General features: G+C 41.1%; 1 protein-coding gene across 1 annotated transcript in view; it reads left to right on the top strand.

Moving 5' to 3' along the window:
- Positions 1-17055, top strand: part of prkdc (protein kinase, DNA-activated, catalytic subunit) — a 30344-nt gene that overhangs the window by 8552 nt on the left and 4737 nt on the right. The window contains exons 28-72 of the mRNA XM_070852675.1: positions 1456-1550; positions 1750-1852; positions 2138-2271; positions 2445-2675; positions 2848-3074; positions 3168-3376; positions 3706-3838; positions 4067-4225; positions 4328-4531; positions 4777-4965; positions 5102-5206; positions 5344-5511; positions 5655-5782; positions 6076-6283; positions 6501-6679; positions 6784-6952; positions 7114-7179; positions 7267-7330; positions 7464-7612; positions 7853-7993; positions 8098-8217; positions 8356-8499; positions 8710-8861; positions 9362-9493; positions 9694-9805; positions 10019-10140; positions 10278-10427; positions 10541-10714; positions 11035-11133; positions 11221-11431; positions 11558-11732; positions 11869-12072; positions 12270-12385; positions 12709-12840; positions 12920-13099; positions 13230-13441; positions 13803-13941; positions 14080-14268; positions 14446-14670; positions 14924-15032; positions 15199-15301; positions 15413-15575; positions 15664-15838; positions 16429-16622; positions 16712-16895. Of these exons, the coding sequence (XP_070708776.1) occupies positions 1456-1550; positions 1750-1852; positions 2138-2271; positions 2445-2675; positions 2848-3074; positions 3168-3376; positions 3706-3838; positions 4067-4225; positions 4328-4531; positions 4777-4965; positions 5102-5206; positions 5344-5511; positions 5655-5782; positions 6076-6283; positions 6501-6679; positions 6784-6952; positions 7114-7179; positions 7267-7330; positions 7464-7612; positions 7853-7993; positions 8098-8217; positions 8356-8499; positions 8710-8861; positions 9362-9493; positions 9694-9805; positions 10019-10140; positions 10278-10427; positions 10541-10714; positions 11035-11133; positions 11221-11431; positions 11558-11732; positions 11869-12072; positions 12270-12385; positions 12709-12840; positions 12920-13099; positions 13230-13441; positions 13803-13941; positions 14080-14268; positions 14446-14670; positions 14924-15032; positions 15199-15301; positions 15413-15575; positions 15664-15838; positions 16429-16622; positions 16712-16895 (6977 nt within the window). The remainder of the gene's footprint in view (positions 1-1455; positions 1551-1749; positions 1853-2137; positions 2272-2444; positions 2676-2847; positions 3075-3167; positions 3377-3705; positions 3839-4066; positions 4226-4327; positions 4532-4776; positions 4966-5101; positions 5207-5343; positions 5512-5654; positions 5783-6075; positions 6284-6500; positions 6680-6783; positions 6953-7113; positions 7180-7266; positions 7331-7463; positions 7613-7852; positions 7994-8097; positions 8218-8355; positions 8500-8709; positions 8862-9361; positions 9494-9693; positions 9806-10018; positions 10141-10277; positions 10428-10540; positions 10715-11034; positions 11134-11220; positions 11432-11557; positions 11733-11868; positions 12073-12269; positions 12386-12708; positions 12841-12919; positions 13100-13229; positions 13442-13802; positions 13942-14079; positions 14269-14445; positions 14671-14923; positions 15033-15198; positions 15302-15412; positions 15576-15663; positions 15839-16428; positions 16623-16711; positions 16896-17055) is intronic.

Here is a 17055-nt window from a genome sequence, read left to right as displayed (position 1 = left end):
GCATATTGTGATGCCATGTGTGTGTCCTTTGGTCACAGCTATTGATTTGCCTTATGAAGTAAAGTATTTGTGCTCTTGATGGTATATTTTGGGATGTATGGTCTTGTGATTGTATTGAATCACATAAGCCTGAGGAAACAAGTGTTGAGCCAGGTGTGCATTTTTCTGAGAGAGGGGGTTTCCTTGCTAGGAGTAGCAGCGTTTCCCCTTTGGGTTTCGCTGGGGGGATCACTGGTAGTGTGAGGTAACTGTGGTTGGAGCATCCATTATCCCCTTCCCTAAAGCCGCTCAGGAGCACATCCGGGGTTATGAGGGGGTTGCCAGTTTTCTGGTCGCCTTTCTCAAGCCAACGGGCTACTAGTGCATAAGTACCCACCGTCAGGCCTCTGAAGACTAGGGTGAGTTAGCTAGCTAGTTCTGGGGATAGGCAGTTAGCTAGAGGGAAACCTTCCCTTGTTGGATCTGTTTGGACCTTGATGCACACGGTTGGGCCTCAACACCTTGTTTTCTCTTGGTGTCTCGTGCGGTGGTGGTCTGAGTCATGGATGACTTTATAAAAGCATTTGTGGAGGCACCATGTGAGAAGTTTTTGGATGAATGTACAAAGGATCAGTTAATAAAAATTGCTGATTACTATGATGTTGGTGATAAAATACATAAGGACACTGTAAAGGGGAATTTAAAATTTAATTTACTGAAAATGGAAGTGTTGGGAACACAGAAAGTTGGTCTGGTCTCTGAGGGCGTGGAGAGTGTTTCCCCACCATCACCTGCTGTGGGTTTGACCTTTGAACAACCGAAAGAGTTGCTTTTGTTGCGTTTCAAATTAGGAACAGAGAAGGATGTTGCAGTGGAAAAATATGAAACAAGGTATTGAGTTGGAGAAAGCACTGTCAATTGAAAAGATGAGGCACGAAACTGAAAGTGCAAAATTGGATCTTGAAAGGCAGAAACTGTCTCTGATCAGGGAGGGAAAAGTTACAGCTGATATTCTACTTACTGGTCTCTCTGGTCCAAGCGGCTCTCCAGAGAAGGTTGATGTCTTGAGAGAATTGAGGTTACTTCCCAAATTTAATGAAAAAGATCCTGAAACTTTTTTCGTGCTGTTTGAGCGTTTAGCTGAGGCACGTGGATGGTCTGACTCCACTTGTATAGTGATGTTACAGTGTGTACTAACAGGAAGAGCCCAGGAGGTTTATTACTCTTTGACTAAAAGAGTTTTTGACACTTTCATTTCATCTCTGTAATCCCCTAAGATTACTGATCTGTTTATGGAATAGCAAGCTGTGTATTGTTTGTCATATTGAGAGTTTGTAAATTTGTTTATTTCAAATGATGCATGTATTAAGTTTTCCCCTCAATATTTGACATAATTAGTAATGACAAATGGTTTTATGTTACCAAAATGATGTTGTCCTGTATTTGCTAAATGCTTTTGTCTGTCTGTCACTGCAGGGAGGAAAGTTCTTTGGTGGAGCAGTTTGTCTTTGAAGTTCTCGTCATATTTGTTGAAAGTCTGGCTCTTGCGTACTCGGATGAGAAATCTATGGGTAATTGATCTCCGACCTTATAGTTTTATAGACAGGATACTCAAATTTTCATATCATTGTCTTTTTGACATCAAATAAATAAATGGATTGATGTGAAATATATGAATAATATGATATATATGATCTCATATTATTATTGTTTTGCACCATAACATGAAAATAAAAACAGTCACTGTTCTTGTAACTCTCACATCCTCAGGTACCTTGCAGCAGTGTCGCAGTGCCATTGATCATCTGAAAAGAATCATCAAACACAAAGCCCCCAGTCTCAATCAGCACAGTGCTAAGAGACGCATCCCTAGGTTGGTACTCTGTGTAGATAGATGTCTGTGGTGCTTCCTATACCCCAGCCTAAGTAAATCTAACTCACAAAAATTTAAATATATAGTTTCCTTGAAATCAAATTCAGCGGTCAGATAAATTGTGTATATCAAGCATTACATTTCATGGATGCATACTGTATTTGTGCAATTTCCCATTTTATACAAGAAGTCTATTGCTATAATTGCAGTAATGTGTATGCAATGATAAGATTTTAGCATTTATATGTAGAAACAAATGTAAAATTCCTCTTTCTCGTCTTCCAGGGGCTTTCCACCTGATGAAAAGCTGTGCCTCTCTGATGTCGTTTTATGGCTTCTCGAACAATGCGGTCGACCTCAGACTGAGTGTCGCCACAAATGCATGGAACTCTTTTATGAGTTTATACCTCTCCTCCCAGGTGAGCAATCACACCTAAGTGCTTCATCTTCCAAGTCTTTGCTTAAGTCTTTCAGAGGAACTAGGTGGTGCCAAAAGCTATTTGATTGACTTTTGCTATTCTGACGTAAGTTACTTTTCTTATACATTTAATCGTTCTAAAATGTGAGATTTTAATTAATTAATTTGATTTAGGAAACACGTCTGCGCCTCAGTGGGTGGCCGGCATGCTAAAGGATCATGGCATTGGTTTCTTGATCTCACGGTTTGAGGGTGGAGGTCTCCTTTCCCAGCCCACTCTCAGAGACCTGACCGGTCCTTTCAGTGTCAGAGCCACCCTTCAGTGGATGGACTTGCTGTTGGCTGCCCTGGACTGCTACAACACCTTCATCAGCTTACACATAATTAAGCCCTATCACATGCTTGGTAAGTCTTATTTGTGCAAGGGTTGACAGTGGTACTATTTTATTATCATCCATACATGCATGGACAGTAATAAAATAGTATATGCTTTCAAACATGAAATCTCTTTAGACATTGTATCAGCCCTCCATTGATCAAAATAATTAGTGGTTTTTTTTCTTCTTTCACTGTCAAGGCTCCAAAGACCAATCAAGCTTTCTGAAAGCTGTAAGTTTCTTTTTGTCTGATCTGGCAACTCACGACCTGGCAGCAGCAGAGAGCTGTTTCCCTCTTGGCGAAAGGACGTCTAACTTCAGCCCAAGAGAGGTGGACCAGTTCAACTTCAGCAAGTGCACCATCATTGTCCGCTTACTAGAGTTCTCCACCATGATTCTTGTCAAAGGAGACCGGGAGTTTTGTAAGGTATTGTTGAATTTAAGTCACTGTGACCTTAATTATTAAGTTTTGAATCTTGTGGCATTTTTTTCGCTCACTATATCCTTAATTTATCCACAGCTTCTGGAGCAAGACATTTTCGTCTCAGCTTTTTTTGAGCTGACCGCGCAGGTGGTGTGTGAGCCATCCGCTCTAGGTTTCAACCTGGCAGATGTGGAGGTAATGAAGAACCTACCAGAAGTGTGTGTTCCTTTACTAAAGGCCCTGCTGGCCTCACCTTACCACACTCATCTTGAAAGCAGCTTCAGGAGAAAAATCTCATGTAAAAGGTATGTTAATCATCTTTGAGTACTCTCATTTTGACTTCACTATTTTAAAAGTAGACAAGCCACATGAAATGGCTATCATTAAATAAAAAGCTAGACACAAAGAAACTACAAACATGGATTGAGGTAACTAAGACTGAATAGACCACCAGTCAACTTGGTATCCAAAAATATAGTTATGAAATCCCTCCCAAACAAAAATAACACATCCATTGTAACAAATAAGCTGTTGTTGTCTCTGAAGCATTACTTCTGATTGCATTCCATAATGGTTTTGGTGATTGTACAGCTGTGATAGTATCAGTAATCAGTATCTTGAATGATGTCTCCAGTGTAGAGGACTTGTGTGCTGTAGACCTCTACCATTCCAGCACTCTCAGCTGCCATGATCAGATGGAAATGGTTCTGTCTTCCTGTAAGCAGATCCACAAAGCCGGCTTCCTCAGCTCCATTCTGCACAGCCAGGTATTTGGCCCGGGACATATTCACTATAAGTCTTATATGCAGTTCAGCTTTCCTATCATTAAAGACTCTTAAACATATTGAAAATGAAGTAATGCATTTCGCAAAATGTGCTAATGATGAAATTTTTGGTATAAGAGGAATTGATAATTGTTTCCTTACAGTGCTCCAATAAAGAAGCAGCCACTCATTTTTTTTGTTGGTGTTTTTGTCTTTCTCTTCGTGCTATAGGATGCCACCTACGGCAAATCCCTTGGGTCCAGACTTCTAATGACAGTGTATAAAGGTATCGCACCTGGTGAGGACAGGAAGGCGCTTCCATCCTTGGACATAAATACCAAGAGGCTAGCAGATAGCCTGCTTCAGCTGGCCTTTTCTCTAAGTGAACAGGTCAGTGCTGTCTCTCTTTAGATCAGATGTAATCAGATAAAATTGAGATTACTGAGTGTTTCATTGCTTGCTGCTCCCTGATTTTGCTGTTTTTTTCTGCAGAATGAGCAGCTGGTGGACTTGTTGTTGAACACCATCATGCTCTCTGTGCCAGTATCTGGAAGTCATAGCCATAACTTCCTGAGCTTCTCGCATGGCGAGTACTTCTACAGCCTCTTCCAGGCGACCATCAACACCGAGCTTTTGAGAGGTCTTGACATCACAGTACCATGCCTCATGAAAGCTTCCTCTCAAAATCCCAGCATGGTAGTTCTCTTCCCTCTTTTTTTCACAATTTTTAGATTTTAGGTTTCAGAACAGCTTTTGTGTTAAATTTTTCCAAAGTCATTACCTAAAAATATATATACTTTAAAGTGAAGAATGATCTGTAGCACATTTCAACTTATTCACAGCCTGACACTGATTAATAAGATGATCACCCCAAATGCAAACACATTTCAATGTGATTCTTCAAGAGTATCTGTTTGTGAGGTTGTTGAATTGTTCATCAGGTGAGCGTGTTACTGAATGGCATGCTGGACCACAGCTTTAGAGAGCGTTCTGTGAGGAAGACTCAGGGGAAACAGCTGGCCGAAAAGGTCCTAAGAGGATGGAATAGTCTGCAGTCGTGGTGGGAAGGACAGTCTTCCACTCCAGAGAGCAAAACTGCCACTCTTCTTCTGCTCTCCAAGCTCCTACAGGTATTATGAACCCCTAGTTTAAAGAAAGCATTTATTAACTAGGAACTGTAGCTGTAACAATACAAGCGTCCCCATTGTTTTTTTTCTGATTTTCTCTAATGTTTTATTTGATTTATTTAATGTCCTTTATCATCAGATTGACTCCGCTGTCTGCTCCGATATCAACCATGAAGCATTCAGACCAGTGTTTGCCACTTTCACTATGCTGCTGGTTGACATGAATCTGCCACTGAATCTCAAGGTAATGGAGAGTGTATATGCTTTGAGACAGTATAGGGGATTCAATTCAGATTACTGTAGGCCTTTTATCTTTAGTTATGTAATAAAGTAAATTAAGATGTGTACATTTCTTTTGTTTGCATTCTCTCAACTCTTCAGAGTCAGGGCCTGTTGGTGTTGCCATTCTTCACGACCCTCCCAGAGGGTCCACTGGCTGAGCTGCAGAGAACCCTTGACGCCCTGGTAGCCTCCCACTTCCCCATGCAGTCAGATGAGTTTGCTAAGGGCTCACTTCACCGCAACAACTACATGGACTGTATCCGAAAGGTAAACTCACTGTTTTGGAGATTTAGGAGAACGGCACAGATTATGTGTCAAGTGTCTCTGTTTGGTTTAACCAGGTTTTACTTGCAGTTGGTGCTATGGTTGAAATGTTGAACCAGCCCATACATTTCTTTTTTGTCTTTTAGTTGCTAGATGCCCTGGCGCTCTCTCAGAGCCCACTCCTGCTCAAACTGATGGCAGGGATTCTGTGTCGAGATAAAAAGCACATCATGGAGGAGCAATTCCAAACCTGTTTCCAAAGAATTGCTGAGCGGTTGGTAAAGCCTTAATTCTTTATTCTTGGGAGACAATTAAATAACACATGAGGTTTCTTTTCTTACTTAAACGGAGGTGTTTGTGCTTTGAATTGATTGGTTAAACACAGTTTAAGCAGCACAAGGTGTTCAAAGTTGATTACCAAGTGCAGATTTACATACCCTTTTAGTTTACAATATGAACCGAATAGCTGAGTATAATGTCTGTAAGTGATTCAAAGGAGACCTCTGGAGTTCATATAGGAGTTGCATATTTTATATCGACTCTCTGTGTTCGTCACTGTCTGACTAGGTCAACCAGTGAGCGACAGCTACAGCTACTGTGTGCAGTATTCGGGGTGATCCAGCAGGGTGATGTGCCAATGAGCTCCATGCTGCAGGCCATGATGGAGAGGGTCCTGCTGCCTCTGGTCTCTCACTGTGGCACTAAGGCCCTGAATGACTTCTTTGTGGAAAATGTCTTCGACATAATTGCTTTGCTGCTCAGTCGCTTGACTAAGGTCTGCTTAACATTACTACATTTAGGGAAATGTCTGTGGATACACTATGAACTCTGAGATCTGCTGGAGCTTTATTTGCAGTTTCATTGCCTACTTTTCACATGTTTTATTGCACATTGTTATTTGTTGTTGATCTCCAAGTACGTTTGTTCATTAATTGTGTTGTATTTAGCTTATTGGAAATGATTCAAGGTTTAATTCCTTTTATCAATTTCAGTCAAATGAAACTGAATTTGAGATCCAGTTGCTGAAGAAGAAAGGCTGCTACAAGCTGATGGAGCTCCTGTATTCTCGGCTTCCCAAAGAAGATGTTTACTCCAAGGAATCGCGCATTAATCAAGCCTACTGTCGTTTCAACAAAACAGAGGGGAATGAAATGTCCAAGGCCTTGATCAAGTAGGACACAACACTTTTAGAATTCAAGAAGTGATGTGGCAGTGATGTAAAATGTCCTTAGTCTTCAATGAATAAACAGTAAAGATTGTTTGTCTTTCAATTAGGTCGTGTTTTGAAGCATTCACAGAGAACATGGGTGGTGAGACTCAGCTCCTTGAACTTCGGAGACAATATCACTGTGCAGCATACAACTGTGCCATCACCGCCATCAGCTGCAGCTTCAGTGAGCCCAAATTCTACCACGGCTTCCTCTTCAGTGAGAAACCAGAGAAGGTACTGGCTGGTCCCTGTAATTACATCCACCTCACTTCAGCATCTTTAATTTTGGAACAACACAGTACATTAAATAACTGTCTTCCTGTTTTTAATGTTGACTAATCCTTGGGAAGAGAGGAATGGTGGAGGACTGATTGTGGTTTTCTTTCCTTGTACAGAATCAGTTCATCCTGGAAAATATCATTGATGTTGAAAGGACTTACAACTTTCCAATAGAAATTGAGGTATATACATATATTTATTACTATTCCTGTTGCCCTATGCTTTGAGTTACCATCATGGTTAATTCATTGATGTTTTCATCAATTTAGGTCCCACTTGAGAGAAAGAAGCAATACGTCATGATTCGAAAAGAAGTGAACGAGGAGAATGGAGGTATACGCTGCTCACAACACTGTTTTCAAACAGCGCCATGAAAATGCCCTGCTCTTTTCAACGAAATGGGATGTGATAGGAAATTTGTCTGACGTTGAAGACTCTTATGAGATTTATGTTGTGGTTTCCACAGAGGCGCCAGTATATCTGTCCTCCCAGTCTTACATGGCCGACAGCAGTCTGAGTGAGGAGATGAGTCAGTTTGATTTCTCCACCGGAGTACAAAGCTTCTCCTTCAACTCCCAAAACCCTGAGGGACACAGACGCGCCATTGCTAAAAAAGTCAGTCATGTAATTTAAAAAAGAAAAAAAATTTATTTAGGTTTTTGTTTCCTGCATGAAGTTTGTGACAGTCTAAACATTGTTTGAGAGGCTTGTCCATCCTGCCAAGGGTAAAGTCCTTGGGGACATCTGAATATATGTATGTTTAGCACTGTGGTAGGTAATTTGCAGTTTAAAACAACAAAAAATTGTTGTATTTGTATGGTTGTTATGTGTTGTTTGGTATGTTTGTACATCTAGGAGACAGATGAGACAAGTTCCTCCCAGGATGCAATGGTGGATCTAGAAATGGATGAGCTAAATCAGCATGAATGCATGACAACCATGACTGCTCTTATCGGACACATGCAAAGGAACAACATAACCCCCAAAGTTGAGCAGGTCGGTGGCACGGAAGAAGCGAAAAGCAGGTTTTGACTTTGGATCTCTATTTATTTTGGAACTTGTGTCCTTTTAAAATGCTCTGATCTTTGTTAATGAAACAGGGAAACATGCCAAGTGAACTTCCTCCATGGATGAAATTTCTGCATGCAAAACTGTCAAATCCAGCAACGGCCCTAAATATTAGACTCTTCATCTCAAAACTGGTCATCAACACAGAGGAGGTAAATGTCCCAAAATACAAATTTATTCAGTTACTCTCATTTGAAATAAATGAATACCTACGTGTATTTGATACTTAATTCTCTGCTCCTCTAATGTTTGCCATTTGTTCGTGGGGTGTGGGGTGTCGCTCTCTCCAGATTTTTCGACCATATGCCAAGCACTGGCTGGGGCCGCTGCTGCAGCTTGTTGTCTGTGGAAACAACGGAGGGGAGGGGATCCATTTTATGGTGGTGGATATTGTGGCCACAGTGCTCTCTTGGACAAGCCTGGCTAACCCCAAGGTTGCAAATACTGACATTTTAAATACAGCAAATATAAGTCTTTAGTACATTTCTATCATGATCTGTGCATATATCAATATTTGTAATGCGTTAAATATAGAAAGAATCCAACATATTACTTATCAATTTTGCAAAGGAATTGTGGTCAAATCAGTACATAGCACTAGTGGATTATCATTACTACCAGATTTTTTTTTTTTTTTTCCCCAGGGTAACCCCAGAGATGAAGTGCTTGCCAACCGGCTGTTAGAGTTCCTGATGAAGCACAGCTTCCACTCCAGGAGGGCAGTTTTCCGCCACAACCTGGAGATCATTCGCACTCTGGTAGAGTGCTGGAAAGAGTGTCTGCATGTGCCTTACAGGTAGTGCTTGCACACTCTCAGCTTATTTTAGCAACAATCAGCTTATTTCAGGAGGGGGCACTATATAAAATAAAATAAATAAAGATAAATACACAAGCCTCTAGAGCAGTAGGAATGACCAGTTCAAAGCAACACACTCTTTACACCATGCTGCATGTTCCCTCTGCATACAAAGTTGCCATGTCTATTTGTCCATGGTTTTTATTAACTGGTATCTTGTAGGTGACATTTTTGACAAACCCAAAAATTATTTCTAGTTATTTACATATATAATAAACAGTAATATTTCAAAGTCGGTGTATGCATTCTCACTTTGTGGCAAAGATGCCAAAAGGAAGCAGAGTGTGCGAGGTGAATGACTTGCTTCCGTTTCTCACCATCTCACCAACCCCTAAGAGCGTCCAATGGTCGAAGTTATGATAAATCTTGTAGCATGCAAGCATAAATTCTGTATTTAACAAACAAAACAGAATTGAATGTGTTCTTTTCTTGCCTTGCAGTCTGATATATGAGCGATTTTGTGGCACAAACCCGAATAGTAAAGACAACTCTGTTGGACTTCAGCTGCTGGGAATCATCCTGGCCAACAAGCTACCTGCTTACGATGCCTCATGTGGAATTGAGTATGGCAGGTAAAATATATAGTGTAGATAGATGGCAACATACTGTTAACCGTGTCACCTGACAGCTTTACTGTTTGAAACCATAATTTCATCTGCTAACACAAATGTTATTTTGTAAGTTGCAAGTTCGGGTGAAATAAGGCAACAGTTAGCAAGAGACCACCTTGTGAAATAATGGGATCCTTTCTGTGTGGTGTGTGTTTTTTCAGGTACATTCAGTCTCTCACCAACAACGTGTCCTTTGTGAGGTACAAAGACGTCTACGCAGCTGCTGCTGAAATTATTGGCCTCATCCTGAAGAATATGACCGAAATGGACAATGTATGAGACATTTCCCAGTTTGGCCGAATTACAGTTGTACTTCACTGTTTATGTCTTCGTATGTAATTTCACGAGTTATGATGTTTAGTTATTAATGGTAAATTCATCTGATGTAACTTATCTTATCTGTTATCTACAGTATTCAGTTTTTTTTCATTTTCATTACATATATTACACAAACATATGATGTTTCATTTTTGATTCTTGTCTCAGCATCAAGAACTTTTCAGTCTTGCTGCAAGTAAGATAACAGATCTGAAGAAAAAAGACATGGACGACAAGTTCATAATTTGCTTAAACAAAGTGTCAAAGCACTTTCCTCCATTCATGGATCGGTGAGTTTGTTGTTCCACTTTGTTTAATATTTTTTCTGTGTAATATAAAAATCATCTCATAAATTAAGACTGGATTTTGCTGTTGGCTCTAATCTGTCTGACCTTATTGTAACTGCAACCTTATTTTAATTTTCCAGATTTACCAACTTTGTGTTCTTCCTGCTGCCAAAGATGTATGGCATCTTAAAGACTCATTGTTTGGAGTGTGTGTTGAGCCGAGCTGATGTCATCCCCGACATCTTTCTGCAGCTGAAAACGACTGGCTTCATTCAGATGATGGGCCATAGGTAAGTCCTAGCTATACTCTACTGCATGATCTGCATCTTCTTTGTGTTTGGTTCATATCCATCAGAGATCACGCCGACAATGTCGAGACATAATTACACCTCTGTGCCCTCAGGGATGATGCAAGGCAGAGAGTTTGTCTGGATATCATCCACAAAATTATTGCCTGCCTGACTCCAGTTCAGCTTCAGGAGCTCCTGGGAGTGGTGACAGCCTTTGTCTCCCATCCATCCCCGATGTGCAGAGAGAGGATGTATGACATCCTCATGTGGATCCAGGACAACTACAGGTACTGTGAACCTTTTTGAATTTTGATCTCAAGCTGAGTTTCTTTTTGTCTTGTTAAACTAGCCATTGCATAATATATCATTGTTTTCAATAACATTTTGTGATTTGACTGCATAATTCAAACAATCAACCAACTGGTGGAGAAAATAAACTTTGCAGTGGAAGAATAGCAAATTCAAAGCAAAATTTCTTTCAGTTACTCATAACCTTTTATTGTAATTCTTTTTATGGTCACCCGATTGCATTATGCAGATGTACTGTTGCTTGCACTGCATTCATCTGATGTGAGTTTATACTAATATACTGTTTTTATCCTTTTAGTGATGCAGAGAGCATGCAAGACAGCACCTCAGTAGAGGTTTTAAATGCAGCTAAAGAAACACTACTTCAGGGGCTGTCTGAAGAAAACCAAGGCCTTCAGTAAGCACCCACTGATTTTCTTAGATTGTGCAGGGAAGTGTAATTCAGCAATTAGCAATATGATATCCCTGTCTGTTGTGCTTTTAGGCTTTATGTTCGGAACTTCTGGAGCCAGGAGAAGCGCCTCCCCACTGCAACCCTCGAGCGAATGCTGACTGTGCTGCGTTCTCTATACTCCTGTCAAATAGAAAGGTGTTTCTTAAGCTTGGCTACCAATCTGCTACTGGAAATGACCAGCCAGAGTCCTGACTTCAAACGAAACATGTTTGAGTATCCACTGTCAGAGTGTACCTTCCAGGTCGGTTGAGATCTGCAGAATTTATTTCTCTCTCTCTCTGTCAGTTACAAATTAGCTACAAAGATTTTCCAGTTTGATTCTTATTGGTGTGCTGCTGATGTGTTAATTACATTTTCCACTCTCAAGGACTATGTGATTGATTCCAATTGGCGCTTCAGGAGTACAGTGATGACTCCCATGTTTGTTGAAACCCAAAGCTCTCAAGGCCCAGAGAGTGTGGCAGCATCCCTGTCTGGAGCCATGAAGGGGAAGCTCCGAGCCACTCAGACTACATTAGAGTTCAGCCAAACACAAATAGCAGGTACTACTGCAATTCAATATTCAGGCATTAAAACTGAAGACAGAAACGGGGGCTGTACCTGTAGCTTTTTTATCAGAGAATTTGATGGCTAACACAAGTATATTCACCTTTGAATGTATTTTTGTTTTTCCCCCAGGTCGACGTACAGCATATAACTGGCTGACGGGCAGCAGTGTGGATACACTTGCAGAGTACTCGCTTGGCTCTGAATCTGTGTCGTCATTGTTAGTGTTTGATAAGAAAGCAGAGAGGCAAGCTACAACAAGGAGACCAGTAGGAGAAGGATTTGGCCTGAGGCGCCTTACTGCATCCACCAATGAGGTGGACAGTCGCACTAGAGGTTAGTCTCTGAGAAATCAACGCTGACTTTGGTCATCTTTAACAGTAAAGCAGTAATTCAACATATTTACTTGAAGTAGAAAACTGAAATGCACAATGATCACCACAGCAGTCACATTTTGTTTCATTATGAGGAAACATTTCAACTAAATTTAAATTCTGTCCATGTGATTACATTTTGTGCCTACATGTCAACAGCAGAAAACGAGCAGCGTTATAACATCCTGAGACTGAGACGCAGATTTCTCAAGGATCAGGAGAAAGTCAGCTTGAGTTTTGCGCAGAAAGAGATCCGACAACAAAGACAGAAAAAGGTATCAAACGTGCAACATCTAATAGCCTGATCCAAACTCATCCCAGTTAATTTTATGTGTTTCAAATGTTTAATAGCAGAACAGTTCTCTAGTGATGTCAGCACGTCAAAGTGTACTTAGTGGACTGAACCCCTTGCTCCTGAAGCAAAGCTTCAGTGTGAGAATGTGTGTGTGAAAGAATAGTCTCCTCCAACTTAGATTCCTCCTGAATGAATGATGTGTGAATGAGGATGTGATGTAAATGCGCTTTGAGTAGTTGAAATGACTAGAAAGGGTCTATACAGATACAGACTATTAACCATTTACCATTCGTTGTGCCACAGGAGGACAAAGCTGATCAAAGGCTCCGAAAAGAGGCTCAGGTGACTCTGTATCGTAACTACAGAGTGGGAGACTTTCCAGACATCCAAATACCATACAGTAGTCTTATCGCCCCCCTTCAAGCACTAGCACAGGTAATACTGCCACTGCTCTGTCGGGCTGTAGTTATATGTACAGTCAGACTGTAAATATCCTATATTTTTTTTTCATCAGAGAGATCCAATTTTAGCCAAACAGCTGTTCAGCTCCCTGTTTGCTGGTATTCTCCAAGAAATGGAAAGTCACAAACCAAGAGGGGAGAGCGGGAGGATTAAAGAGGAGCTGCGGTGCAACATGAATGCATTCCTGAGCAAGAGCACCCTCTGCTTCCCTCCATTTATAGCATGTGTGCAGGTAGATGTCTTGAATATGTAAAATGCTTTGTCGTTTCACAGCATGATCATTTACGTGAAACCCCAAAACTCTAGACTTTAAGGCTGAAAGCTGATGACTTGAGTTAATATTCCACTGATTGTTTTGTTAGGACATGTGCAACCAGAATAAGGAGCTGCAGCAGCTCGATCCAGCAGCCATCAGCTCCACTTGCCTGGTGAGTCTCCAGCAGCCGTCGGGCATTCTACTGCTAGAAGAGGGCTTGTTGCATGCTGACCTCAACCAGGATCAGCCTCCTGCCAAACGGTCACGAGGACGCAAAGAAATCCCCCCAGACACCAAAAAATGGATCCACCTCGCAAGGTATTATGCTGTTTACCTTGATTCGATATTGATTCTGTCACTGCTGGTGCAGCTGGAGGTTAGGAGCTGAGTAACATACTAACCCTAACCCATAGCTCAAGTTCATCATATCTCAGTTGAAGGGTTTTATTGACAGGGTGTAGTTGACGGGGTATGATTATTTCGGTGCAGTGATTCTTCCATATATGTTTTAATGCCACTTCCATTAATGCATTCACGAATGGCCTCTGTCCCTAATCATTTTGTCCGATTGTAACTGTCAAAAGCTACATTTCATCTGCAGATCCATCACTTTCAATAGTTGCAGCTGTTTTTGTGAAATGTAGCACTTAACAGGCTCTTTCTGTCCTCTGCTCTCCAGACTTTACAGATCTTTGGAGGATTATGATGTCGTCCGCGGCATCTTTGGTGGTAAAGTTGGGACCAAGCCAATCACCTGTGCTGCGCTTCAAGCTGAATCTAACACTGACTACGCTGAAGCTGCGAAACTGTACAATGAGGTACTGTTTTTTCCCCTGACAGTAGAAACTGATGGTTGAATCCTGTTGTACATATGAATAAACTCATTGTGGAAATACAGTAAGTCTGGCAAAGTGCTTGGGCAGCATGTCATTGCATACTCTTTTTCTTACTGGCAGGCTCTAAACACTGAGCATTGGAGTGAGGGTGAGCCCACTGACTCTGAGAAAGACTTCTGGGAAATAGCTGCTATGGAGGCCTACAGTCATCTTACTGAGTGGAAGTCTCTCCAGTACTGCTCCACTGTGAACATTGATGAAAACGCACCACCCAACCTCGAGAGGATGTGGTCAGAGCCACTCTACCAGGTAAGAGATCTGACCTTCCACAGGCTTATTGTGATGCGCTGCACAACATACACACAATGCAGTGAAATGATTAAATTATTGATTATATTATTAGTTAAATGATGTCTCTTTGAAATGATCAAGTCTGTCCACTAGAGGTGGAATGCTTTTCTCACTTGACTCTTGTGTTTTCGCCAGGAAATGTACCTGCAGCACATGATTCGCAGCATGCTGAAGCAGCTGCAGCTCGGTGAGACAGACCAAACTCTTCTCAGCTTCATCGACAAAGCCATGAGGGTGGAGGAGCGCAAAAAGCTGCTGGAGAGTCATTACAGCCAAGAGCTCAGCTTACTCTACATCCTGCAGGAGGATTACGACCGCGCAAAGTACTACACCAACTACGCCATGCAGCTTTTTATGGAGGTCTGCTGTTACTCATCCCTTCTGTCACCTCAGACTTTTAGAACAACAAACACTGTTATTATTTGATTCTTTTTAAAAGCAAAAAAGGTCATATATGTACTTAACAGTATATTGTATGTACACTACATTTTTCATCCTCTGAATTTCTCTAGAAATATGTGGTGAATTGGCAAAGAACATGCAGAAATGTTTTTTTGAATCTGAAACTGCACACTCAGCCACAGGGTATGCACAATCTCTTTGCCTCCCATAGAATTACTCTAGTGTGGACACGCTGTTGACTCAAAGTCGGCTGACCACCCTGCAGTCAGTGCAGGCCTTGACTGAAATCCAAGACTTCCTACTTTTCATTAAAGAAGAGGGTGAGTGAAAATATTGTCTCAGTAAGTATCCAAATGAAATGAAAAAGGAAAACGTTACAAGTTAATTTCCTCTCCTTCTCTGTTTTCGCAAGAATTGTAGAATAATTTATCTGAATCTGTCTTTGTTTAAACTTTTTTTATCCCTACTCTCAAAATTTGTCACCAGTATCCGTGAGCTCCCTCAAGAGGCTCATCAGACTGTGGACTGAGCGATATCCTGATGCTAAAGTGGATCCAGTAAACCTATGGGACGATATAATTACATCTCGGTAAGAATTTATTTATTCATTTATTTATTTTTGACGTTTCACTGACAAGTTTTTGAAATCAACACATAACAAATTGTGACACTGTGTCAACTGTGATCTCTATTTTTTCAGATGCTTCTTCTTGGACAAGATCAGGGAGAAGCTGAGAGGCCGAGCTCCCAGAGACGGTATGGAAGTGGACGGTTCAGAAAACCCAGCAAGTGACATAGACAAATTGATAAATGACTGCAAGTTCAACATGAAGCTACAAATGGCTGACAGCGCGCGGAAGCAGGTGAAGAAACAACTATTTTTTTGTTGTTGTTGTGCAGTCATATGTTCGCGACAAACTCACCTTGAAAAACGACACATTTTGTTTTCAGAATAACTTCCCTGTGGCCACCAAGCTTCTAAAGGAACTTCACAGAGATGCCAAAACAAACAGAGGCTGGTTGCTGCAGTGGGTCCACAGTTTTAGCTGCTACAGCCATAAACGCAGCCACACTCAGGGTCCTGTGGAGCAAATCAATGCCATGCTGAAGACTATCCCACTCCTGGGTAAGCAGGGAAAAGGACTCCTGTACATTATCTTAGGGGTTAAAACAGCTGCGAGTGATATACAACCCTAAGTTGATGTTGCTTATTTGTCACTCTTATAAAGAAATATTACATCTGACTTGCAAGATTTTGTGATAATGTGATAAACCTAAAGGTGCCTTGTGAAACTTTGTTGTCCTATTAATACCGGAGTCACAACTCTGAGTTGCTGTGTAATTTTAAAATGACACTGGTGGTCCTCAAAATTTAGTTAAAATCCAGTGAATGAAGTTCTCGATTAGTGAATGTGACAAATCAGCAATGAGCAGTCTGTAGTTTTGCTGGTGAAACAAAACTATAGACTGCAAGATCAGAACAATGAATTTACTTTCTGGTGTTGTGCTGACGCATCGGAAATGTCAAAATATCACAAGGTACTACAGTGCAAAATATTTGAGGATTCTGTCATGGCACAAACAAATTAAGAAATACGGTCGAAGAATATTTCAGCTAGAACTTTGCATAAGTTGCGTGGCACAGCTCACAAGTGTGACTTCAGGTTCTCTAGTTTCCTGTTGAGATGTTTTGTTGCAGCTCTTTTCTCTCTGCAGAGGACCTTCACACTGACTGTCAGAGTGCCACAGCCAAAGTCTTCAGATACCAAAATATACTCCAGGGTACAACTTTTCACATCCTGGCCACAGCTGTAGGCAGAAGCCCCTCTGTCCTGGAGGTTATTGGTGCTGAGAAAGCGGAGAGAGTTGTAAAGCTTTCTGGGGCTGCATGGCCCAATGAAAATCCAAAGGTACTCTATTTATGTATTTTTAAAGATTATTTTCTAACTAAATGAATAAGAGTCAATGATGTTTTGCTAAAAAACCGTTTACTCTGCAGATAGTGGAAGTGGGCCTGCAGTTACAAGCACTGAAGTTGCTGTGTGATGCTACCAGAAAGGCTGATGAAGAGATTCAGTCTTATACACAGGACTGTGTGGAAAGCAGCAGCATCATTGAAACATACATGGCTTTGGCTGACTTCTGTGACAAACTGCTGCGAGAGGAGGAGCAAAGTGATACTGGTGAGTTGTTGTATTAACTAATTGGGTTTAAAAGTATTTTCACGTCAGCTGTGCCGATGATTTAGCTCAAAGTCTCTGGCTTAACTTTGCCTGAGTAGCTTTGCCACATTTTCTCCCTTCTCTCTCATCCCCTCACATTACAGATGAATGTATTCCATCA

Source organism: Pempheris klunzingeri, chromosome 21, assembly GCF_042242105.1.
Source record: "Pempheris klunzingeri isolate RE-2024b chromosome 21, fPemKlu1.hap1, whole genome shotgun sequence".
In the NCBI taxonomy this organism is placed as follows: domain Eukaryota; kingdom Metazoa; phylum Chordata; class Actinopteri; order Acropomatiformes; family Pempheridae; genus Pempheris; species Pempheris klunzingeri.
The sequence above is the reverse complement of the archived record's forward strand: the minus strand, read 5'-3'. Positions and strand labels throughout refer to the sequence as shown.